Source organism: Apteryx mantelli, chromosome 5 (genome assembly GCF_036417845.1).
Source record: "Apteryx mantelli isolate bAptMan1 chromosome 5, bAptMan1.hap1, whole genome shotgun sequence".
In the NCBI taxonomy this organism is placed as follows: Eukaryota; Metazoa; Chordata; class Aves; order Apterygiformes; family Apterygidae; genus Apteryx; species Apteryx mantelli.
Window position 1 is genome coordinate 61499356 of NC_089982.1, and position 18776 is coordinate 61518131.

The window sequence follows — 18776 nt, forward strand, 5'->3', positions numbered from 1 at the left end:
GACATGTGCAAGTCCCTGTTTTCAAGCCAAAACATGCTTCCTGGTCTACTGCTCAATGAGAGTAATTTCACAACAAATACCCTCTGGAATGGGATATATTTTGGAGCTCTTTTACTATGGCAACCCACATTGTGATGAAACACACCTTTGACTCTGGACAGTGTAACCACTGTTCTCAATTTAGAACAAATGTAAAAAACATGAATTCTTTTATAAAAATAGGTAGTTAAAACTATTAGGTGCTGTTATCCAAGATAGTGGTACACTGCAAAGTTTCATTAGAAACCTCAGGAATTTCCCTGAAGAACAATACAGGAAACTTAGAGGCTATATTAACTGGAGCAGCTGTGTGAAACTACATATGTGAGAAAATCAACAGGTAGACAAAGATATGGAGTGTAGACTACTGGATCAGAGACTAATACCAAAGTCAAAAAGATGAAAGAAAAAGCTTCTGTGGAAAACTTAGGACAAAAAAAAGATTTTCTAGAGCTTAATTTATACTGAGTTCAAAGGAATTTGTGTACTGCAAGAAAAATTTATATTATTGAAATAAAATAGGATTTCAGAAAAAAAAAAAACTATTCATGATCAATTTCTCCTCATGCCAAAAAGCAACCTACTAGATATTGAAAACTGGCAAAATGTTAGAGCTGAAAACAAGTAATGATGATTTTCTTCATCTTGACCTATTTGACTGGTCCTTTAAAAAATACAATACCGAAGGACCACACTCCCCTACCTTGTTCTACAAAGCAGGACCTTTCAAGAGCAGAGTTATTCTTAGGAAGTGCTTTGCCAACAAACCAGATAGAATTTCCAACTTGTTCACCCAGGTGACTGGCAGGTAAGACTTATTCTACAGTTCATGATACACTATGGTGTCTTGATATGAGTATTTAGTTCTTGATCATTATTAGTACTCATGCTTACTGTACTAACAAAGACCTGAGGACAATCATTACGCTGTTCCTGGAAACATGTGCACATAGCTCACCTTAATCAACATGAATTAAGGCATTCTCTGTGCTGAAAGTAAACACTCAATACTATCTTCTGTTCCACCTGAAAGTCATTTTGTTCTGAAAACCTTGTGCTGCATTATTTCCCTTACCAGTAATAATGCCACATTCTTCTTTTCCTGTTAGTTTCCTACCTTCTCCTGACACGATATAGGGAAAGGAGGAAACAGAAATGGAACATACTTGCTCCAGAAGAGCGTTCAGCACCCTTTGTTTTAGTCTGCTTATAAATTACACTTGCAATGGTAGTCTAAAATATATTAATACATGAAAAATCCCAAGGATTAGAGTAAATCCATTGATTTCAATGGAAATTTGTCCAGGCAGGGACTCAGTAAAATCTGGGTAAAGATGAAAGGATTGGGTCTTATTATTAGACAGAGTCATCCATTAAAACTCAAGGGATCATGTGAATCTGGCTACAGCTGTAAAAAAAGCAAGAGTCCAAGTCAGAGCTCAGCTGCATGCTGAAATTAGAAGGGTGAAGGTCAAAAAAGAAAGGCAACAAATCAGACACTAGCGGCTGCAAACATATCTGCAAACAGATTTCTGGACTATTCAGATTAAGAGTACCACAAGTCAGATTATTTGAAGCTTTTATGTTTGCACATTCTGGAAATTCCATGCATATATTCAAGTTAATTGGCAGTTAAGTGGTCATTCATGCCTCCCTTAATTGGGTCTGATATCAGAACCACATGCTTTGTTTTAGCCTTTTAGAATTTCAAATGGTGCAAAGTATGTATCCTGCTGCTTCTCTTCTGGGGAAAGATGGAGCACTGTCTAATCATCCCATGATTACAGAATTTGCACCTACTCCTCTCCTAACAACTTGGCCTGATCATAACTTATCTGAGACTTCAGAACATCATATATATCTGACAGACAGCATCTGAATTAATGGCTATCCTAAGAGCCCTCTGTCAGTTTTAAACTAGTATGCTGGCAAAGTACTCCTGCTGTGGAGCTACATATACCAGCAAGGTTGGACTTTGTAGTGATACCACAAATTACTGTCAGAGGGCAAAGCAAAGTAATGGAGCAGTCTACCAGTAAAACTGCATCTATATTTAATGGCTAAGGACTCCAACAACATTGAGGCAGAGCAGCGGTCAAATCTTTCATGCTGCTGACTAACCATATCTGAGAGAGCAGAAATCTAATGTAAACCCAGTCTAGAATACTCAGCCTTCTGCTGAGGGGTTTCACGACTTTTCCTGTGGTCTACTCCAGATATGAAATCCTGAAAGTAAGGAATCTTCAAAAATTACTCCATAGTAATTGCTAACTTCACTATTTATCTGAAGTCTGCAGGAAGACACAAAGATCTTGGTCCACAACCAGGGGTATTTCAGTGTAGGGCTTCATGAACAACTTGCCCAAGATGAAATGAAGTTTTAGCTAAATGAGCAGCCTTCAGCTGGCACTTTTGCCTTAAGTGAAATCTTTAATTGCAACATCTAACAACATGTTCGTTCCAGAGTACTTATTTCTTAGAATGAAAGAGTTTATCACATTCTTCAGCAGAAAGTAGAGGCCTCTAGAACCACACACTAGGGCTCTGCACTTTGTTCAGTCTCAGACTAGAAGCAAGTTGTAGGAGCCTAGCCCCGTTATCTTTTCATTCTTTTTCCCTACGTTATGACCTTTACTATCTATGTAAAGATGGTGTCAGTTCCTGTGGAAAACCTGTAACTACAAGATAACAAGAAAATATTATGACGTTGTAGGTCATATTAATGATATACATGAAATGCCACTTTTTAAGAATACAATTTTACTTGAAAATAAACATTAGAAGACCAGGAAGTTCAGATTTCAGGTTAAATTTCTATAACACAACACCTAAGCTATTTCAGTTCTGCCCAAACTAGAAGTCCACCTAACATCTTTCTCGCTTTATATTTGGGTCATAAAAAGAGCGAAGGTCACTGCAACTCTATTTCTTGTATCCTTTTTGCTGACTTATATGCTCTCTTCTTTTAAATCACAGACAATTCATACAGGTTTTTTTTATATATATTTTTAGCAACAGAATCTATTTCTAGGATTTGTTTCTGATTTATTATGCTAATACAAGTGCATTAAAAATAATGAATCTACATCTAATGAACTGCTTATGTTAGTCATCTGATTCGGGAAGCTTACCTAATGTAAGAAGTGAAAGATAAAACCCCCAAATTCCTTAAAAATATAAGTTTTGACAGTATTTATTTTTGAATTTTACTGACAACAAATAAGAGTTGATAACTGTAGTCTTGAGTACACTTACTCCATTGCACCATGTCTAGCAACATCAGCTCTAAGGCAAATCTAATCTAAATGACCACTGTTTTTTTTTTTAATAGGAAAAAATATTAAATACTTGGTGTTGACATGTTGGGGTTTTTTTATCCGATGCCATATCCCATTCTTATGGTCACCTGTCTGCTGTGAACATGTCAATCCTGTGACCCTCTGTGTTTCTAAGTCAGTTAAGCCTGGGATCCATTTTTTCTAACTCTGGACTCGCAACCAGATTCAAACCTGTTGTCTGGCACCCTTCTAGATTTCCAAATCAGAGTTTGAGATCTCTTAAGCATTTCTTGCAATCCTCAGGTGTTTTCAGTATCATCCTTCTGAGTGGGTTTCACATAGGCTATGGACACCCATGGTTTTTAATTTCTCTCCCCCAGGCCAACACGGCAGGGACGCAAGGAACACAGATTTAAGAGAGAAATTTCCTATCCATATGACGTTACTCCAGAAGCACCTGAGAAGTCCTCAATCTTTGCATGCTTCTCCTCTCACTCCTTGTCGACGTGGCGCTTGGCGGTAAGCAGCAGCACCCATCCCTTCGCACACCTTTCTGGCAGGCCCGGCCAGCTCCTCCCGCGCGCGGCAAGGCCTGGCCCCGCCACCAACGCCCGGCCAGCGAGGGGCCCCGTCCCCTCCTGGGCTCACCCCAGCCTCCTCGCTTTAGTGTCCCCTACAGACAGCTCATTGGAGATTTTCAAAACTGGGAATAACGGTACTTTTAGTTGGTGCCAGTAACCAAAAACCGATCAGTTGGAGACCTTAGATTAGTCTTGATCTGTTAAAAATGATCTTTCAGTTGTCATGCACCTTCTCAGAGGAGGGCAGGCATATGGAAAACACTTTATACATAAACATAGACACGCTTAGCATATAACACAGATTCAAAATGGATAGATATATCCTACTTCACCACTGACTTTCCAGATATATTCCACCTCTTGGAAATATGAAAGAATATTAAATTACAAAACACTTTTTGCATAGAAGGCTCTTCTGAGTTTACTGGCAAGGACTCCTTCAATGTGCATATTCAAGCTTCTCCTGAAGATTTATAACTAAATTAATTTCTGAGCAACTCATCTGCTGACAATGAAGAAGAAAAATTTAGATGCCAAAGTGTGGATGTGGCTCTTTCCCCAACCCATTTGAAGAAGGGCTATTCACTTCTACCTGCCACGGCACAGACTGCGCCACCACAAACTATTTTCCCCTATTTTGTTATTTATCGCGCCGATCAGGCCTCGCCACCGCCAACTAGAAAGTAGCAAGTCGATACGAAACGCGAGCTCAAAGCCACCTGGAAAGTGCCGGGCAGGGCCGGACCGCGGCGGAGGCCCGCGGGGAGGGCAGCGCCGGTGCCTGGCGGCCCCTCCCGGCGGCCCCGGCCCGGCCCGGCCTCGGCCGCCGCCGCCGCCAAGGGAGCGACCCGCCGGGCTCGGGGCCGGGCTCGGGCTCGGGGCCGGGCTCGGGCCCGGCTGCGGCAGGCGCGGCGCGGGGAGGCCGCGGCAGCCGCCAGGCCGCGGCCCGCCAGCGCCGGGCCCTGCCACCGGGGCCGCTCCGGGGCTTTTGGCGCCAAGCGGGAGGCAGCGCTGCGGCGGCCGCGCCCGGTACTGCCCGCCGCCGCCCTGCGCGAGGCTCGGCGCGGCCGGGACGCTCGCGGCGCGGCGCGGGAGCCGGGGCCGGGGGCGCCGGGTGGCGCGGCGCGGCCGGGCGCGGGCCCCGCGGCCGCGGGCGGAGGGCGGAGAGGGGGCAGGGAGCGGGCGCGGAGCCTCCTCCCGGGCTGCTCTTCCCCGGCCGGACGGAGAGCGGCACTGTGTCCCCGCGGCGCACGCTCCGCGGAGCCTCCCCTTCTCCCCGGCCGCCGCCACCGAGCAGCCTGCCCCCCTCCCCCCAGCCCTCCGCGAGCAGGAGCCGGGGCGGGAGCGGGAGCCGCTGCCACCGCCGCACCGCGGAGCAGGCAGGCAGCGGGAGCCGCCGGGGCAGCGGGAGCCGCCGGGGCGGCGCGGCGAGCACCACCCGGCACGGAGGCTACTCAATGCTGCACCTTCCGGAGCTGCATGAGGTAAAGGCGGCTCCGGGTCCCGCTTCCCTCCCTCCCTCCCTCCCCGCCCGCGCCCCCGCCCCCGCCTGCCCGTCGCCCGCGGCCGGCGGGGGTGCGCGCCGAGCCGGGGGGCGCTTTGTGGGCCCCGCCGAGGGAGTTGGGTGAGGGGCGGCGGGGCGGCTCCGGGCGCGGGGCTGAGGGGCATGAAGTTGCGGGAACAAAATGGAAAGTGGCGAGTGGCCGGGCCCCCGGGCCGGGGGGGGCCCCGGCGGCGCGGGGGCGCCGGGCGGGGGCCGAGGGCCGGGCGGGGGCCGCGGGGGTTTTGTTTGCGGCCGGCGCCGCCGCCTCCCTGCCCCCTCTCCTGTTGGTTCCTCTGCCTCCCGATAGTTTTGCGGCCTAACTGTTTAGGCCTCGTCTCCCGGCGCCGGGGCTGCCGTGCCGGCTCCGGCGCCCCGCCGCCGCCGCCGCCCGCCCCGCCGCCGACCCCGCGGGCTGTGGCGGCCCCGCGGGCGCAGGGCATCCTTCGATCGAGCCTAAAATTTCATTGTAAAGCCGGCGGCTCCGAAGTGGTCGCGTCGGGCTGGAGCAGCCCGCGATGGAAGGAGGCGGCGCGGGGCCGGGGCGGCGGGCGGCGGCGCGGCGCGGCGGCCTCGCCGAGCGGCGCCCCGGGGGCGGGATGCGGCGGCCGCGGGGCCGGGGGCCGCCGCCGCCGCCGCAGTGAGCGGGGCCTTCGGCGAATTGAGGGTTAGAAATGGAAAAAGAGGGTTAGAAAGTCGTTGCTATTCTGCTGAACTTTTGTTTTCTGACCGATAGAGGCCGGTAGAGGACTGTGGAGAAGGAAAGTTTATAACCAGCAGCACCAGGATGGACTTCCCTGCTACCCAACCAAAACCTACTGCCGATGGTAAAATCATCTACTACCCTCCTGGAGTGAAGGAGATCACAGACAAAATCACCAACGATGAGGTGGTGAAACGGTTGAAGGTGAGCGTTCCTGCCCCTCATCTCCGTGCAACTTTTGCTCCTTAAAGTAAACGTTTCATTGCAGGAAAGGAGAGCCGCCGCAGTTCTCCTGTGGTAGCTGAAATGTCTCCTCCTTGCCTACAGACCTGCATGGGGATACTACTTTCTTGCCTCTCCTTGGAAGAGGAGGAGCCATTTTTTGTAGTTTGTGACTGTGCTGCCTTGTCTAGGCTTTTGTGTGTTCTCTCAGAGCAAGAGTTAAAACAGTAAACTGCTAATTTGTGTGTGAAATGCATCCAGATTGTTGGAGAGAGAGAGGTCTGAAGTGGAATTGTAATTGCAGGAAATATTACCAACAATTTTAGCTGGCAAACTAGAAGATTTCCATGGGTTCCAGCACTTTAAGCAAGCATGGTTGTCTGGGGGGAACAAGTAGATCTAGTTTAGGGTATTCTTGACTAAGAAGATAGCATTGTTTACAAGCAGAGAGATGAATTTCTGGAGTTCATAGGTTGAATCTTGAAATTGAAGCAGTTTTTGCATATGAAACAGACTTTGCTATTTGATATAATTCATGTGTGTTTTTTCTATTTAGTATAACTGCTGCTTGGTAAAGTTGCTAAATTTTCATAAGCAAAAGGAATTGCTATAAAAGCATCTTCTCTGTTTGTTTGACAATGTCTTGGGGGCCTGTGAGGCTTATCTCTGTTTCTTATCTTTTTAATCCCTTTTTTCATTGGAAATATGGAATATTAAGTCATTCAATTTGTGTGGCACAATAGTGTTATTTCTTAACTCTGTGCTGAAAATTGAGATTAAAGTTAAGCATTGATCCAATATTGGCAGAGCTCATTTGTTAACACTGTGGTCTTTGGACCAGAAGATTGTCGTAACCTAGGATTTGGTCCAGTGCCCAGGATGGAGATGTAGAAATAAGTTTTCTGAAATCAGAAATATTCTCACATCTGATTATATGGTTCCCATCACTACAGTGACTCCATAAAGATTGAAAAACATAAATTATGGTCTTGGCTAGTCAGTTAGTACACCTAAATATGTCTTTAACTATGAATGTGAAGAAAATGTAGGCTTCAAAGCAGCAAGGCACATGTCAGTTGTTTCTTTGAAAATGAGCCTCATAGTCCAATTGCAGTTTTGAAAACTCTCTGTTGAATGTACAGGTCTGAACTAGTATTTTCAAAACTCCAGTGGAATATTACCAGCTACAGGAGAAGAACCTCGAGTTTTGACAAGAGACTTTGAATCAAAATTTATATTGAATGGGGAGGAGTGCAGTTTTGAGGTGTTTGTGCTAAATGGGTATTTTATTTTTTTCCCAGTTGGAGAACTTGGAATGGAGAGCAATACTATTCCTAGATAATAGGAATAATAGAATTTCGAAGTCATGCATGTGTATTTCACTGAATTCACATCTGTGTCTTGGGCATAATTTTCAGGCTAAGAGCAGATAATTTTTTTTTAACTGTCATTTTTTTATGAAGTACTGTTAAGGAATTCAGAATGATCTCAAGACTGTAGACTAAATTAAAACGGGAATGAATACTTTGTTAGTGCTCCCACTGTTACAGAAGCAACAGAGAAGATTTTCCTTCTCTTATTGGTACTGCTTAATCTGAGTTTGAAGGTCTTTTTGATCAAATATTGGCTTCACTGATGCATCAAGAAAATTTGGAAGTACTGTATGTTTAACAACTAAACAGCAAATATTTTTTCTTTACTTTTTTGTATTTTTTCCACTCTATTATAGACATACATACATATAATCTATGCATATGAAACCTATGCTTCTTTATAGCAACTTGATTTTTAAAAACAAATTCACTTTTGCATGTGGGATATTATTATGATGCAGCGCTTGGGATGGAAGTGCTTGAAAAAGTGTTGTTCAGTTAAGAGCTTTCCACGTCTTTAAATATGACTTGTAAGTTTTGCAAAAGTAGCCTTTATTGACAAGAACTGACCCTTGAAACTGTAGGTTTTTGCCTTTTTTCCTGACCATATATGACCTAAAGATGCTCTGTTGTCTCTTTTTCAAAAGATCCTTGTGTAACTTGTGTTTTGGCCACTAGTCTTTGGGTCAGTCAATGCAAATTTTTGTTCTCTTACTTATTAAAGTCCTGGTCAACTTAACTGGCTACAGATTTGTGTCCATATTAGCTATTTTTCTGTTATCACATCTGTATTTTTGTGTCCAGACCTCTTCTCATAATGAAGGCTTTTCTTATTATTGGAACTTGAGATGTTCTGGGCACCTGTCCCAGAGTGCCTCAGCAGCAGCTTTTGTGCCAAGGACTTTTTAAAGATTTTTTTTTTTTTTAAATCCTTTCTCCCCTCTGCTTGGGGTTATGGGTAATAAAATGTAGGCCAGCTTCATTTACAGTGTTTTGATATGGTAACATTATATTATTGTATGATAACATTAGCACTGTCCTGGACATGGAAGTGCTTAGAATTTTAAAATCAACATGTACCTTCTGAATGATACGGAAAGGAATGGCCTTTGGATTGCATCTGTATAGAATGGAACACCAGGAGTTCAGGAATTTAACAGAGACAGAGGTGTTTTTGGTGTACTACATTACATCCGTGGAGCAGGACAGTATGTTACGTCTAATTTTGACTGTTGAAGAAGTGGTTTTAATTATAGTGTGCTATGGCTGGGGACAAGTGTCTGTTCTACAGATCCAATTAAGTTTAAGCCAAACTGGGCAGCTAGCAACTGGCAGAAAATTGAGGCTTACTGTGAAGTGCTTTGGCTACAAAATGATTTTTTAGGTGAATGTACCTCTTCACAGTGCATCAGTTCAAGTTATATAGTGATTGGTTTCAGGGCTGTAAAGAAAATTCTTTCAATTCACTTAGTAAGGTTTGTGGGGAGAGGTAATATCTTTTATTAAACCAGTGGATATAGGTGGAAAACAACAAACGCAAGTCCTTCTTCAGGCCTAAAATTGAATCGGCAGCTAAATACAAGTTGAGAACAATTGTACTATCAATATTATATTTTTTCCTTTAAGACAGCTGAAGGTTGAAGGAAGAAGTTTTAGAAATTCAGCTTCTGCTTTGCTGCAAAGCTTCTCTACAATATCAAATACATTATTTTAATGACTATTAGATTTGGAAAATTTCAAATGTGTCTCATTGCCTTGTCAAACTCCAAATTTGTATATTGTCAGTAAAATACTAAATCTCAGATATAATTTTCTTTGTTGATCACAAGAAACTCTTTTGATGTAGTTTATAAAACTTTGTCATTATTATGAGTTAAAATAACAGTGGTATACTTAATTGTCAGATACACTTAAAATAGCCCTATCAGTTTCTCATAGGCTGACTTAAAAAGCCTTTATAGGCAAAGCCAGGACTGACGCTGAAAGAAGTGGTGCTCTCTGCTGCTTGTCTCTACCTCTATTCCATCCCCTCTCTGCAAGCATTTGTTTTGCCGCATGGTAAAACTGATGGGTGAACAGATCTGGGTTAAAATTTAGGAAAAAATATTGTGTTAATTTTAGCCGGGATCATTTTCTTGCCTGGTTTGTTGTGAGAGCTCACAAATACTTGTGCTGGCATAGCGGAGAGAACAGCTTCTTTCCATGGCGGTCCTGCCTTAGAGTGTTGAAGGAATTTCAATGTCAATTTGAATGTGTAAGTTTGCAACTGTTATATTTTGAAATAGTTATGCAGAAACCACACAAAATTCCCTATCTGTATTATCTTTCCTGTTAAATTTTTTTCAATAAAAGAAATAATGCACAATGACCAGTTCAGATATAGATTAGTATGGTTAGCTATACAGTTTGGTAAACTATGACAAATCTGTAGGAAAAGAAAAGTTATAGTGCAGTGTTCACTTTTGCATAGAGTCCTGTCTTAGTATAAGCAATGCTAATTCATAAAATCTGTCAAAAGCACGTTTTATCAGACACTAAAGATGCAAAAGTACAAAAAAGGAACTTTCTGAAATCTTTGAGAAGAGTGATAGATTAGTTTCAGTGTATATATTTTAACAAAGCTTTAAGGCAGTGTAAGAAGTGTTTGTGAAATTAAGAGTTTTATAGATTACGATTTGTTGAAAGCTGTGCAATTCTTTTTTATCATAGCTGAGATTAACATTCTGCATTTTGATTTTTGCAGGACAAAAGAGGGATGTTCTCTAGTTTTTTGATCAGTCCAGTAGTCTTGCTGCTTTTCCCATGGTGACACTTTGGCAAAGTATTTTCTGTGAAAGTTTTTTTTGATCCCTTCTCCCCCACCCACCTCCTTTCCAAGGCCTAGCTTGTGATTGTCTGGATTAGTTAGCACTCCTAGTGTGCCTTGAAGTCTTCCTTACCTTGTCCTAAGGCATTTTTTTAATTACCTGATACGTATTTGTGCCAGTGTGAAATGAGCACTGCCTATCCTTCTTCCCATTGTCTTTCTGTATGTTACTCTGGTTATTAGATGTTGACCTCTTTTTAGTTGGGCTTGTTGTGTTTCTGTCTTTGGAAGATTATCCTCAGATGTCACTAGAAATAGTTACTGCTAATAATTTATCGTATCATGTACAGATGTTTTCTGGGCATGTTATATGATCTTAAAATTAAGAAAGGTAGCTTTTTTGCAGGAGTATGCTGGAGGTGTGTGAGAGAAGAAAAGTTGCTCTTTACCCACCCTGATGTTTCTGCAAAAGTTAGGGGCCACTCTTTGAGATTGCGTACTGAGCTAGACAGACCTTTGTTCCAACCTGCTATGGCTATCCTTATATAGGTATCTTGAAGGGAACTAAAAATATAAAAATTAGAGTTTTATTTGGGAGAAGAAAAATCTGTGTTTCATATGCTGGGGTTCTTTTGGGTTTTTTTTGAGGGGAAAAATATGTATATGCTTAAATTTAAGAATTATAAATAGTTTAGTGGAGGTTATATAGTCTGGTTACAGAAATGATCCACAGTTAATTATTCTAACGCTTTTAAAACCTCCATTAATTGTATTTAACTGCAGACTGCAGTTTGCAATGTTCTTGAACTATTGCTGGCCACATAAGCCTAAAGCCAAATTTCTAATTTGATTTTGTTCATAGTTTAATCTTTTTAATTAGTTTGACTCTTGTAACAATCAAGTTTTTCATTAACTAGGACAGACCACTAGTCAGAATATTAGAAATCTTGTTCTGATTTTTTTTTTTTCCAATGGAGTATTAGCTGTTTTCTTTGTAAATGTCCCAATTTTATCAATCCTTGGAGAAATGTACCATGTAGGCTCACCCAGTTCCCCCAAATGTTACTTCATTTTCAAACTGATTGATGATGAGACTTTGTTTTTGTTTCTGATACTTTTTTTTTGTTGTTGTTGTTATCAGTGCATCTGTAATTAATAGCAATTTCACATGTACAACATCATTCAACATGTTTCCTGGCAACAAGAAAGTAAATATATCAGGAAAGAAGCCCCAACTAAAAAAAAAAAAGGGCCAGGGGGAGGGCAGAGATGTTGAATTCGGCATTATAACTTATGATTGACCACAGAAATGGCCAGACTAGTTCAGAAGTCCTTATGGAGCCTCATTTATTGCATACTAATCATAATCTTGAAGAATTATTGATTTTTCTTTTTTTTTTTGTGGGATGAAGACATATTATTCTCAGCTTAAAAGATAGGGAACTGAAGAGCAACTGGGGAAAAAAAAAAGTAAGCTGGCTTCATATGCCTGATTTGGCATGTATAAAATGTGACTTTTGAAGTGAATGTGCATTCTGTTTCATTTTGTATATTCAGACCACAAATTCCTGTGATTTTAGTTATATTTCTGAGTGCCTACCCCTTCTGTAAACTGGACCCCATCACCTCCGCTTAGGAACCCAGAAAATGAAAAATGTTGTGTGTAAAGTTTGTTACAGGCCATTTAACAGTCATTGTATGGAAACTTCGTAATAGGTAAAAGGATAGCATACAAGTCTTCAGGCTTAACTGTTTTAACACATGGCATAAAATATTCCTTTCCTGCAATATTCTCCTTCAGTTATAGTCTTCCAGCTTCAATAAATGAAAGGTGTGCTTTGGGCAATAAGCTCCTCTACTTAATGCTTGTGATTAACTCCAGAGCAAGTCCTCTCTGTTAATTGAATGATACAATGGCTTCAAGGTTTTTTTTAAGTGTAATCACTTAGCAAATACCATAGTAACACTATGACTGAGGAGGCCAAATAGAGGTTTGAAAAGTATGGGATTGTTTACCTTGGAAAAAAGGTGAATAAGAGGTATTATGGTAAAAGCATACAAAATAATGACAGAGATGAGGAATTAGGGATTTTTGGGTTTGCTGCCTTCTCACAAAGAAAGAGCATTCATTGAGATTGGAAGGTGAAACATAAAAGCTGTTAAATATTTCTCAGGGTCATAGTAGAAGTTTGTGGCAGTGCAGAGTTGAACCAATGTTGTCTTTAGTATAATCATCATGCTTTAATCATATTAATCACTATTACTTTCTATGGGTGTGCCTGTCAGCATGTAATTTTTATGGTATAACATGGGAGACTTCTTATGTATTCAAATATTTTAATCAAAGTTTGGATATAAAATCCTTGACATATCGCTGCATTTCTATGAGGAGTCAATATGCATAAGTTTGCAAAACAGCACAGTTTTAGCTTTGCTCAGAGTCTCATAAACAAAGTGTTAATCTCACAACAGCTCTATGAAGTGAAAGAAAAATTATCCCTTGGTTTGCAGACAGTAATATGAAGATGATTGATAAAAAGGGAGATGAAACAGTATCTGAGATTACTTTTCTTCCTTGTCTGCATAATGCCTGTGTGCATCTTCTGTAACAAAAGTAAAAATCAAAATTTTAAGTTAATAATGGACAAAATATTTAGCAGATCATTAGTTCACAGAATGTATTAGAGCCATTTTTGTAGTTAAAGGACCCAGACTTTCGCCGAGACCCCCGATCTATGGTAAGCATTCTTCATATATGAAATTCCTCCAGAATGCAATATCTTCTTAATTGCCATTGTTACCTAGAAATCTAAAACACATGCTTATTACTGGTGTCACTCGAAGCAATGTGTCTTTGCTGGCTCTGCAGCTGCAGTTAACTAATGAACTGTATTCCCACTGCTATGCTGACATCAGTATTTGGCTGTTGCAAAGATGTCTAAGTATGATGAAGTACTGTTAAAGGTAAACAAAGATAGGATTTGTCCAAAGTATGCTCCAGCTCAGGCAAGGTTGAAAATTTTGTGATACCTAGATAGCATGGGATATCCTAAATGTATGTTTTATTTATGTGAGACAGATGACATGTACTTACCTGGCAGAGATGTCAGAACTACAGTGTTGGGATCAGTTTTGCAGCCGTGGCAGGGGAGATCCATTCAAATTTACTGTGAAACTCGGTCAGCCTTTTTAATGTCTTAGTTATTCTCAAGTGAGTGCCCATTTGTTTCTCGTTGTTTGGTAATATTGCCTAACCTTAATTATATTCTGTTGTCTTGGATGAATAGAGCCTGTTGCCTTTTACTGAAACAGTGATTATTCAGTGTAGTCATCAGCAATTTTAGGCCTTATATTACATTGTTAGAGTTGTATTTTTATTACCTTATCATAAAATTATGACATGTATCTCCAGGAGATTTATCAAACTTTATTGAACTGTTGAAGCAGAAAAAGGTTTTGTATTGGCAAAATATAGTCTTAAGCATTAAAGATAGATTTTATAAATACATAAAATCTATTTACAAATAATTTTGTGACTTGATAAGAACACTTAAGATGGAAGAGGAGGAGGAAAAAAATGAAAAGGATTCTGGAGAAATCACGTATTTCTGGAGGAGGGGGGGTTGTTTTGTTTTAATTCTGTGCTGGCTACAGCTCCTGAAAAATGCATATGCTTAGAGAACAAAGTAGTTAAGCTAGTGGTTAGCAGTATTAACATTTGCTTGTGGTTATTAAAGAATTTCTTTTCCTCTGCGATTGTAGTCTCTCTTATCTTTCTTATGGCTTTCTATGAAAATAACCTGATTGACCATCAGGCTTTAGATTTGGAAATTTACAGTATCTTTTTTTTTTTTTTTTAATATTGTTTGACTTACTGATCTTTAAACCATTTTACCACTGCAACTAACATTAGAGACCATCGAAAGACCAACTTTAAACTTACTATGAAAATATTACTACTGTTGTTGTAAGTGCCCAAGAACTACCATCGCTCAAAAACTGAGAGAAAACATGTCTGCGTTTTTCAGTTTACTTCATGTATGTGGTAGTGCTTTGTCTGGACAAATGTTTTGAGCTTGCTCTCCCGAATGAAAGCAGGCCTTTATCTGATCGTCCAGTCTGCTTAATTTCTTTGTTACCAATCTTCCCTGAAGTTATGTTAGTTCAAAAGTTGTTGGCAATTGGGCAAAGGTTTCAAAGATACAAGATTCCTCTAATTGATGCTGAATAGACTAGAGACATCCAAATTCTGTCCATGCAATGGAAAATGGACCAGTACTGGAAATGTCTCAAAAGACAGCAGCCCATGGGCCAGCTGGAATAAATGGATCAATCAACTAATTCAGGCATGGGTGTTTCAAATGCTCGGGGTATGTGCTGTGCCCTCGCTGCCCAGCTCCACAGGCAGCAGAGGAGGGCTGGAGCGGAGCATGCGAGAGGGAACTGGGAGCCCTCCTGCAGGAGAGGGTTGGGGAGCAGATCTGTAGGAAACCAGATGTCATTCATTCTGCTGCTCATGATAAAACTTATTTCAAACAGCTGCAGTAGGGGAGGTAAACACCTTAAAAGAACACAAAAAAGTACAATAGAACTTTTTAATACCTTCTTATCCCACAGATTGGTAGAGAGCTGTGCATGGTGTTGGAAAATATTGCAAATTTTGTAATTCAAAATGATGTTTTCTAACAACTAAAACTGATACCTATGTTGCTTGATTGTCATAATGAAAATTGCTTATGCAATGTGTTATCATAGAAAGGGTAAAATAAAACTGGAAAAAATGCCGGAGTAGCTAAAAATATCAAAATATGATCCCCAAGTTCTTCACTTAATGTTTACTATACTTTTTTCCTTCTATAATTTCATTGTTCTGTTTATTTTGGCTGCTCAGAATCCTGATGATGGTGCAGATGCTGAAGCAAAATGTGTGTGGTAGAAGTAAACAGTTTCACTTAGGAAATGTTTAATGTAAGAAATGTTTAATATAAAGAAAAATTGCAAATTGAGCTTTGATTGGATTGTCTGATGCCCTAGTATGGATATGAAAACAAATTTTTTAAAATAGGTTGTCATCCTTTAAAAAAATAAACTGGTTGACTTTCCTTGTGTTACTGTTTTACTGGAAGGAAAATGCTGTAGGATTTTTCACCATAAAATTTTTATTCTACCTTCAGATGGATTTATCATTGAGTTGTCAAAGTAGGGTAAAGTCCTGTTACTTTAATATAATTTTGTGTTTTAACTGTGTTCTTCCTCTGTTACTCTTTTGAAAATCTGTGCACATACTTAATTTAATTATCCAAAATGGGGTGATGGTCCTCCATAATAAGCTTGTTATTGAAATTTAATCAAACTGTAGTCATAATTTACTGGGGAATTATTTAAACTTAAATTTTGAGAAATATAAAAGTTGTTCTTCTCTTGTGATTTGAAAAAGTAAAATCTTCACTTAACTCTCACTGAGTGCCGTGCCTTTCTATGGGCTTTAGTCCTAATGTTACATCGGTTAGGGTGTAACATTTACAAAAAAAAAAAAATTAGTTTACCTGAAACAGTGAGGAGAATTTTAGAAATGATGCTCCTTTGTTTGCTCAGTGGCACAACATATTATAGGATGGCTGAAGGGAAATATAATTCTTAAGCTGTTGTAGTAATAACGGTTAAATGAAGTAGATTTTTCTTACTTTTGATGGTAGAAACAGAATTTGGTATTCTTGGGGAGAGGGGGAAATGGATACCCCATTACCTTTGTTTTTTGCCAGGTAGTTCCTTCTCAGCACTGAATTGCTACAGGTTTAACATTCATTCACTTAAAAAACAAAACAAAAGGAAACCCAAGAAAACTTTAAAGTTTTTTTGCTGAAAATACATGTTTATTTAAATACCTTATTCAGTCATCTTTTGTAAATGTAGTTGGCATGTGTCACTATTTCCGCAAAATTTCTAATCCAACTGTTCTCTAAAGCCTCCACTTCTACTATAACTGGTGAAATTCCGGTAGCAAGAAAAGAAGCACTATTTTTGCTTGTGTGAAATCAGCAAATTAACGTCAAGGAGTTGCATTTGCGAGCTGTTAGTGACATTTTTTTCTTAGAATATGTATGTAAAATATGAAAGTAAGCATAACTTTGCAGCCTAAGGGAAATTGCAAAGTCTGGAAATTAGATTTCAGCTTTGTTCCAGTTGGAACTAGTAGTCTAAACTACTTCAAAATCATGAGAATTTTGCTTGTGGGAAGTAGGAGAGTTCACCAAGTACTAAAATTATATCTTTGTAGAATATATGCTCATTGGTACAACTGGAAGTAGGTCAGTTGAAAATCTAACAAGTTCTTTAAAAATCTCTTTGAACTGATTCTGAAAGCCAAGTTAAAGGCTATGTTTCTAAATCTCAGCTGGGAAAGTGGGGGTGGCATGTAATGTTTTTCAGAGTTATGCTCTTTCAGTCCTAGCTTTAGTTTCCCTTTAAAAGTTAAAATACCTTCAGTCACGTTACAAAGTAAAAAGGCTGCCATTAAACTTTTTTTCATTTTGACATCTTTACCTATTGTTCTTAGTTTAGGTTCTTGTGCAAAGTGGACCATTCTGGTCTGTGTTCCATTTGTTACTCAGATTAAAGCATATTCACCCTAGAATTGCAGCTCTGTGAGCCACTCCGTTTTTGATGCTAAAATTGGTTTCTGATACTGATATATATCTCTGAGGATGAAGCCCTGTACTAACAGTTTACCTAGCAGTTAAGCTGGTTTAAGAAAATTCTTCAGGGACTCTCTTAAACTGTCCTTGTCTCCTGAGAAGTTGTAACATGGAACTATGCCCTAATTCACATTATCTTTAGATTCTTTAGTCATTCCTACTTCAGTCCACGTCAGCTGTGATGAGTTTAAAAGTTTGTGTACTATTTTATTTAATGCCTTTGCTGTATCAGAATATGTGGAAACGCAAACACCAAAGTCAGAGCTTTGAGCCAGAGAGGTAGCCTTGCTTGCTTGTGGGCCATCCTCTTCCCACATGCCAACCCAGGTGTGTCTGTGGCTTGTAGGATACTAGACTGTGAAATTGATCCTATTCAAAAACATTTCTTTCTGTTTTCCAGGTAAGTTTTCTTCTGGATCAGTATGACTTACTGCTCAGTTGCATACTACCCCCTCCTTGCGCTGGCAGAAGCAGTATGACAGTCTTAGGCAGCAGAACTGTTACTTTCAGTGACAGCTTAATTTAGAAAGCAATGTTCTTTGAGTGTGACCTTAGTAGATCAATTTAAGATACATTAAACTGCACCCTAAGATTGGGTTGATGCAGTCCCACCCTCCACTGTGCATCCTGTCTTGTACTGACACTAGCACTTTTACAGCCGTCTAGTGAGCTGGGTCAGGAAGCTGATCTATCTGAAGAGTAACCTGGCCAGAAAAAGTGATTATTTTTCAGTAGCCTCACTCACCGATCACATGAGTGCTGGCGTAGGGGAGGGACAGGTCTGACAGATTTAGATTGATCTTTGTTGCCTTGAAACTGCACCCTAAGAAATTTTGACACCTCCCCCCCTATTTTTTGAGGCAGTATCTATATGCAAATTGAAGCATGTCCCTTTTTTCAGAGGGCTACTAATTTAAGTGTAGTGAATGATAAACATCCTTTCCATGTCTGTAAAAGAAACTAAGATACGGAGCAAAATGTTTTCTGGCTAGAAACAGTTGAAATCAATGCCATGTTTATATGCAAATATGTGGTTCGTGCTAGTGCTGGTAATTTAGAGCTAACATGAATGTTGTGGGATCCACAATGAATTTCCCAATGTTTTAACCAACGTGCTGCATTAATAGACCTTACCACTGATGCTAATATATGATTATTCCCAAAATAAATGGATTTTGTATTGGAATTCAAAATCGGTGTGGTCATATTTAGTGCGGGGTGCTTACACACACACCTCTCTCTAGGAATGTTTGCTTCCCTGTTTTTTACCCTTATTCTCTTTCAACATTTGTACAAAAGAAGTAGGCTTTAATATTTTTGTGCTTGAATATTTTCAGGCCTAAAGGGAAAGATTCAGCCTCCCTAAGCCTGATGGTTCACAGTTCTGTAGTAGTAGTATGATGGAGAGAGATGTGGTCTTTGATGTTTAGACTGGTCTTTTCCTGTTCTCCTGTCCAAGCTACTGAGTCTTGTGTGTGATTTGAACTAGAGTAGGCAGTACAGGCCAGTGCTTGTGAATAGATTTGTCTTCATGCCAGC

The 18776-nt window shown here is 40.5% G+C and overlaps 1 protein-coding gene across 3 annotated transcripts in view; it reads left to right on the top strand.

Moving 5' to 3' along the window:
* The first annotated feature begins 5171 nt into the window (after positions 1–5171).
* Positions 5172–18776, top strand: part of PDS5A (PDS5 cohesin associated factor A) — an 86335-nt gene continuing 72730 nt past the window's right edge. Inside the window, exons 1-2 of one of the 3 annotated variants that reach the window (XM_067298112.1) lie at positions 5172–5382; positions 6175–6345. In XM_067298112.1, coding sequence (XP_067154213.1) covers positions 5356–5382; positions 6175–6345 — 198 coding nt within the window. In that variant the 5' untranslated portion in view covers positions 5172–5355. Of the gene's footprint in view, positions 5383–5478; positions 5523–6174; positions 6346–18776 lie in introns of those variants that run through there. The other 2 variants (XM_067298114.1, XM_067298113.1) reach the window with 2 other exon arrangements.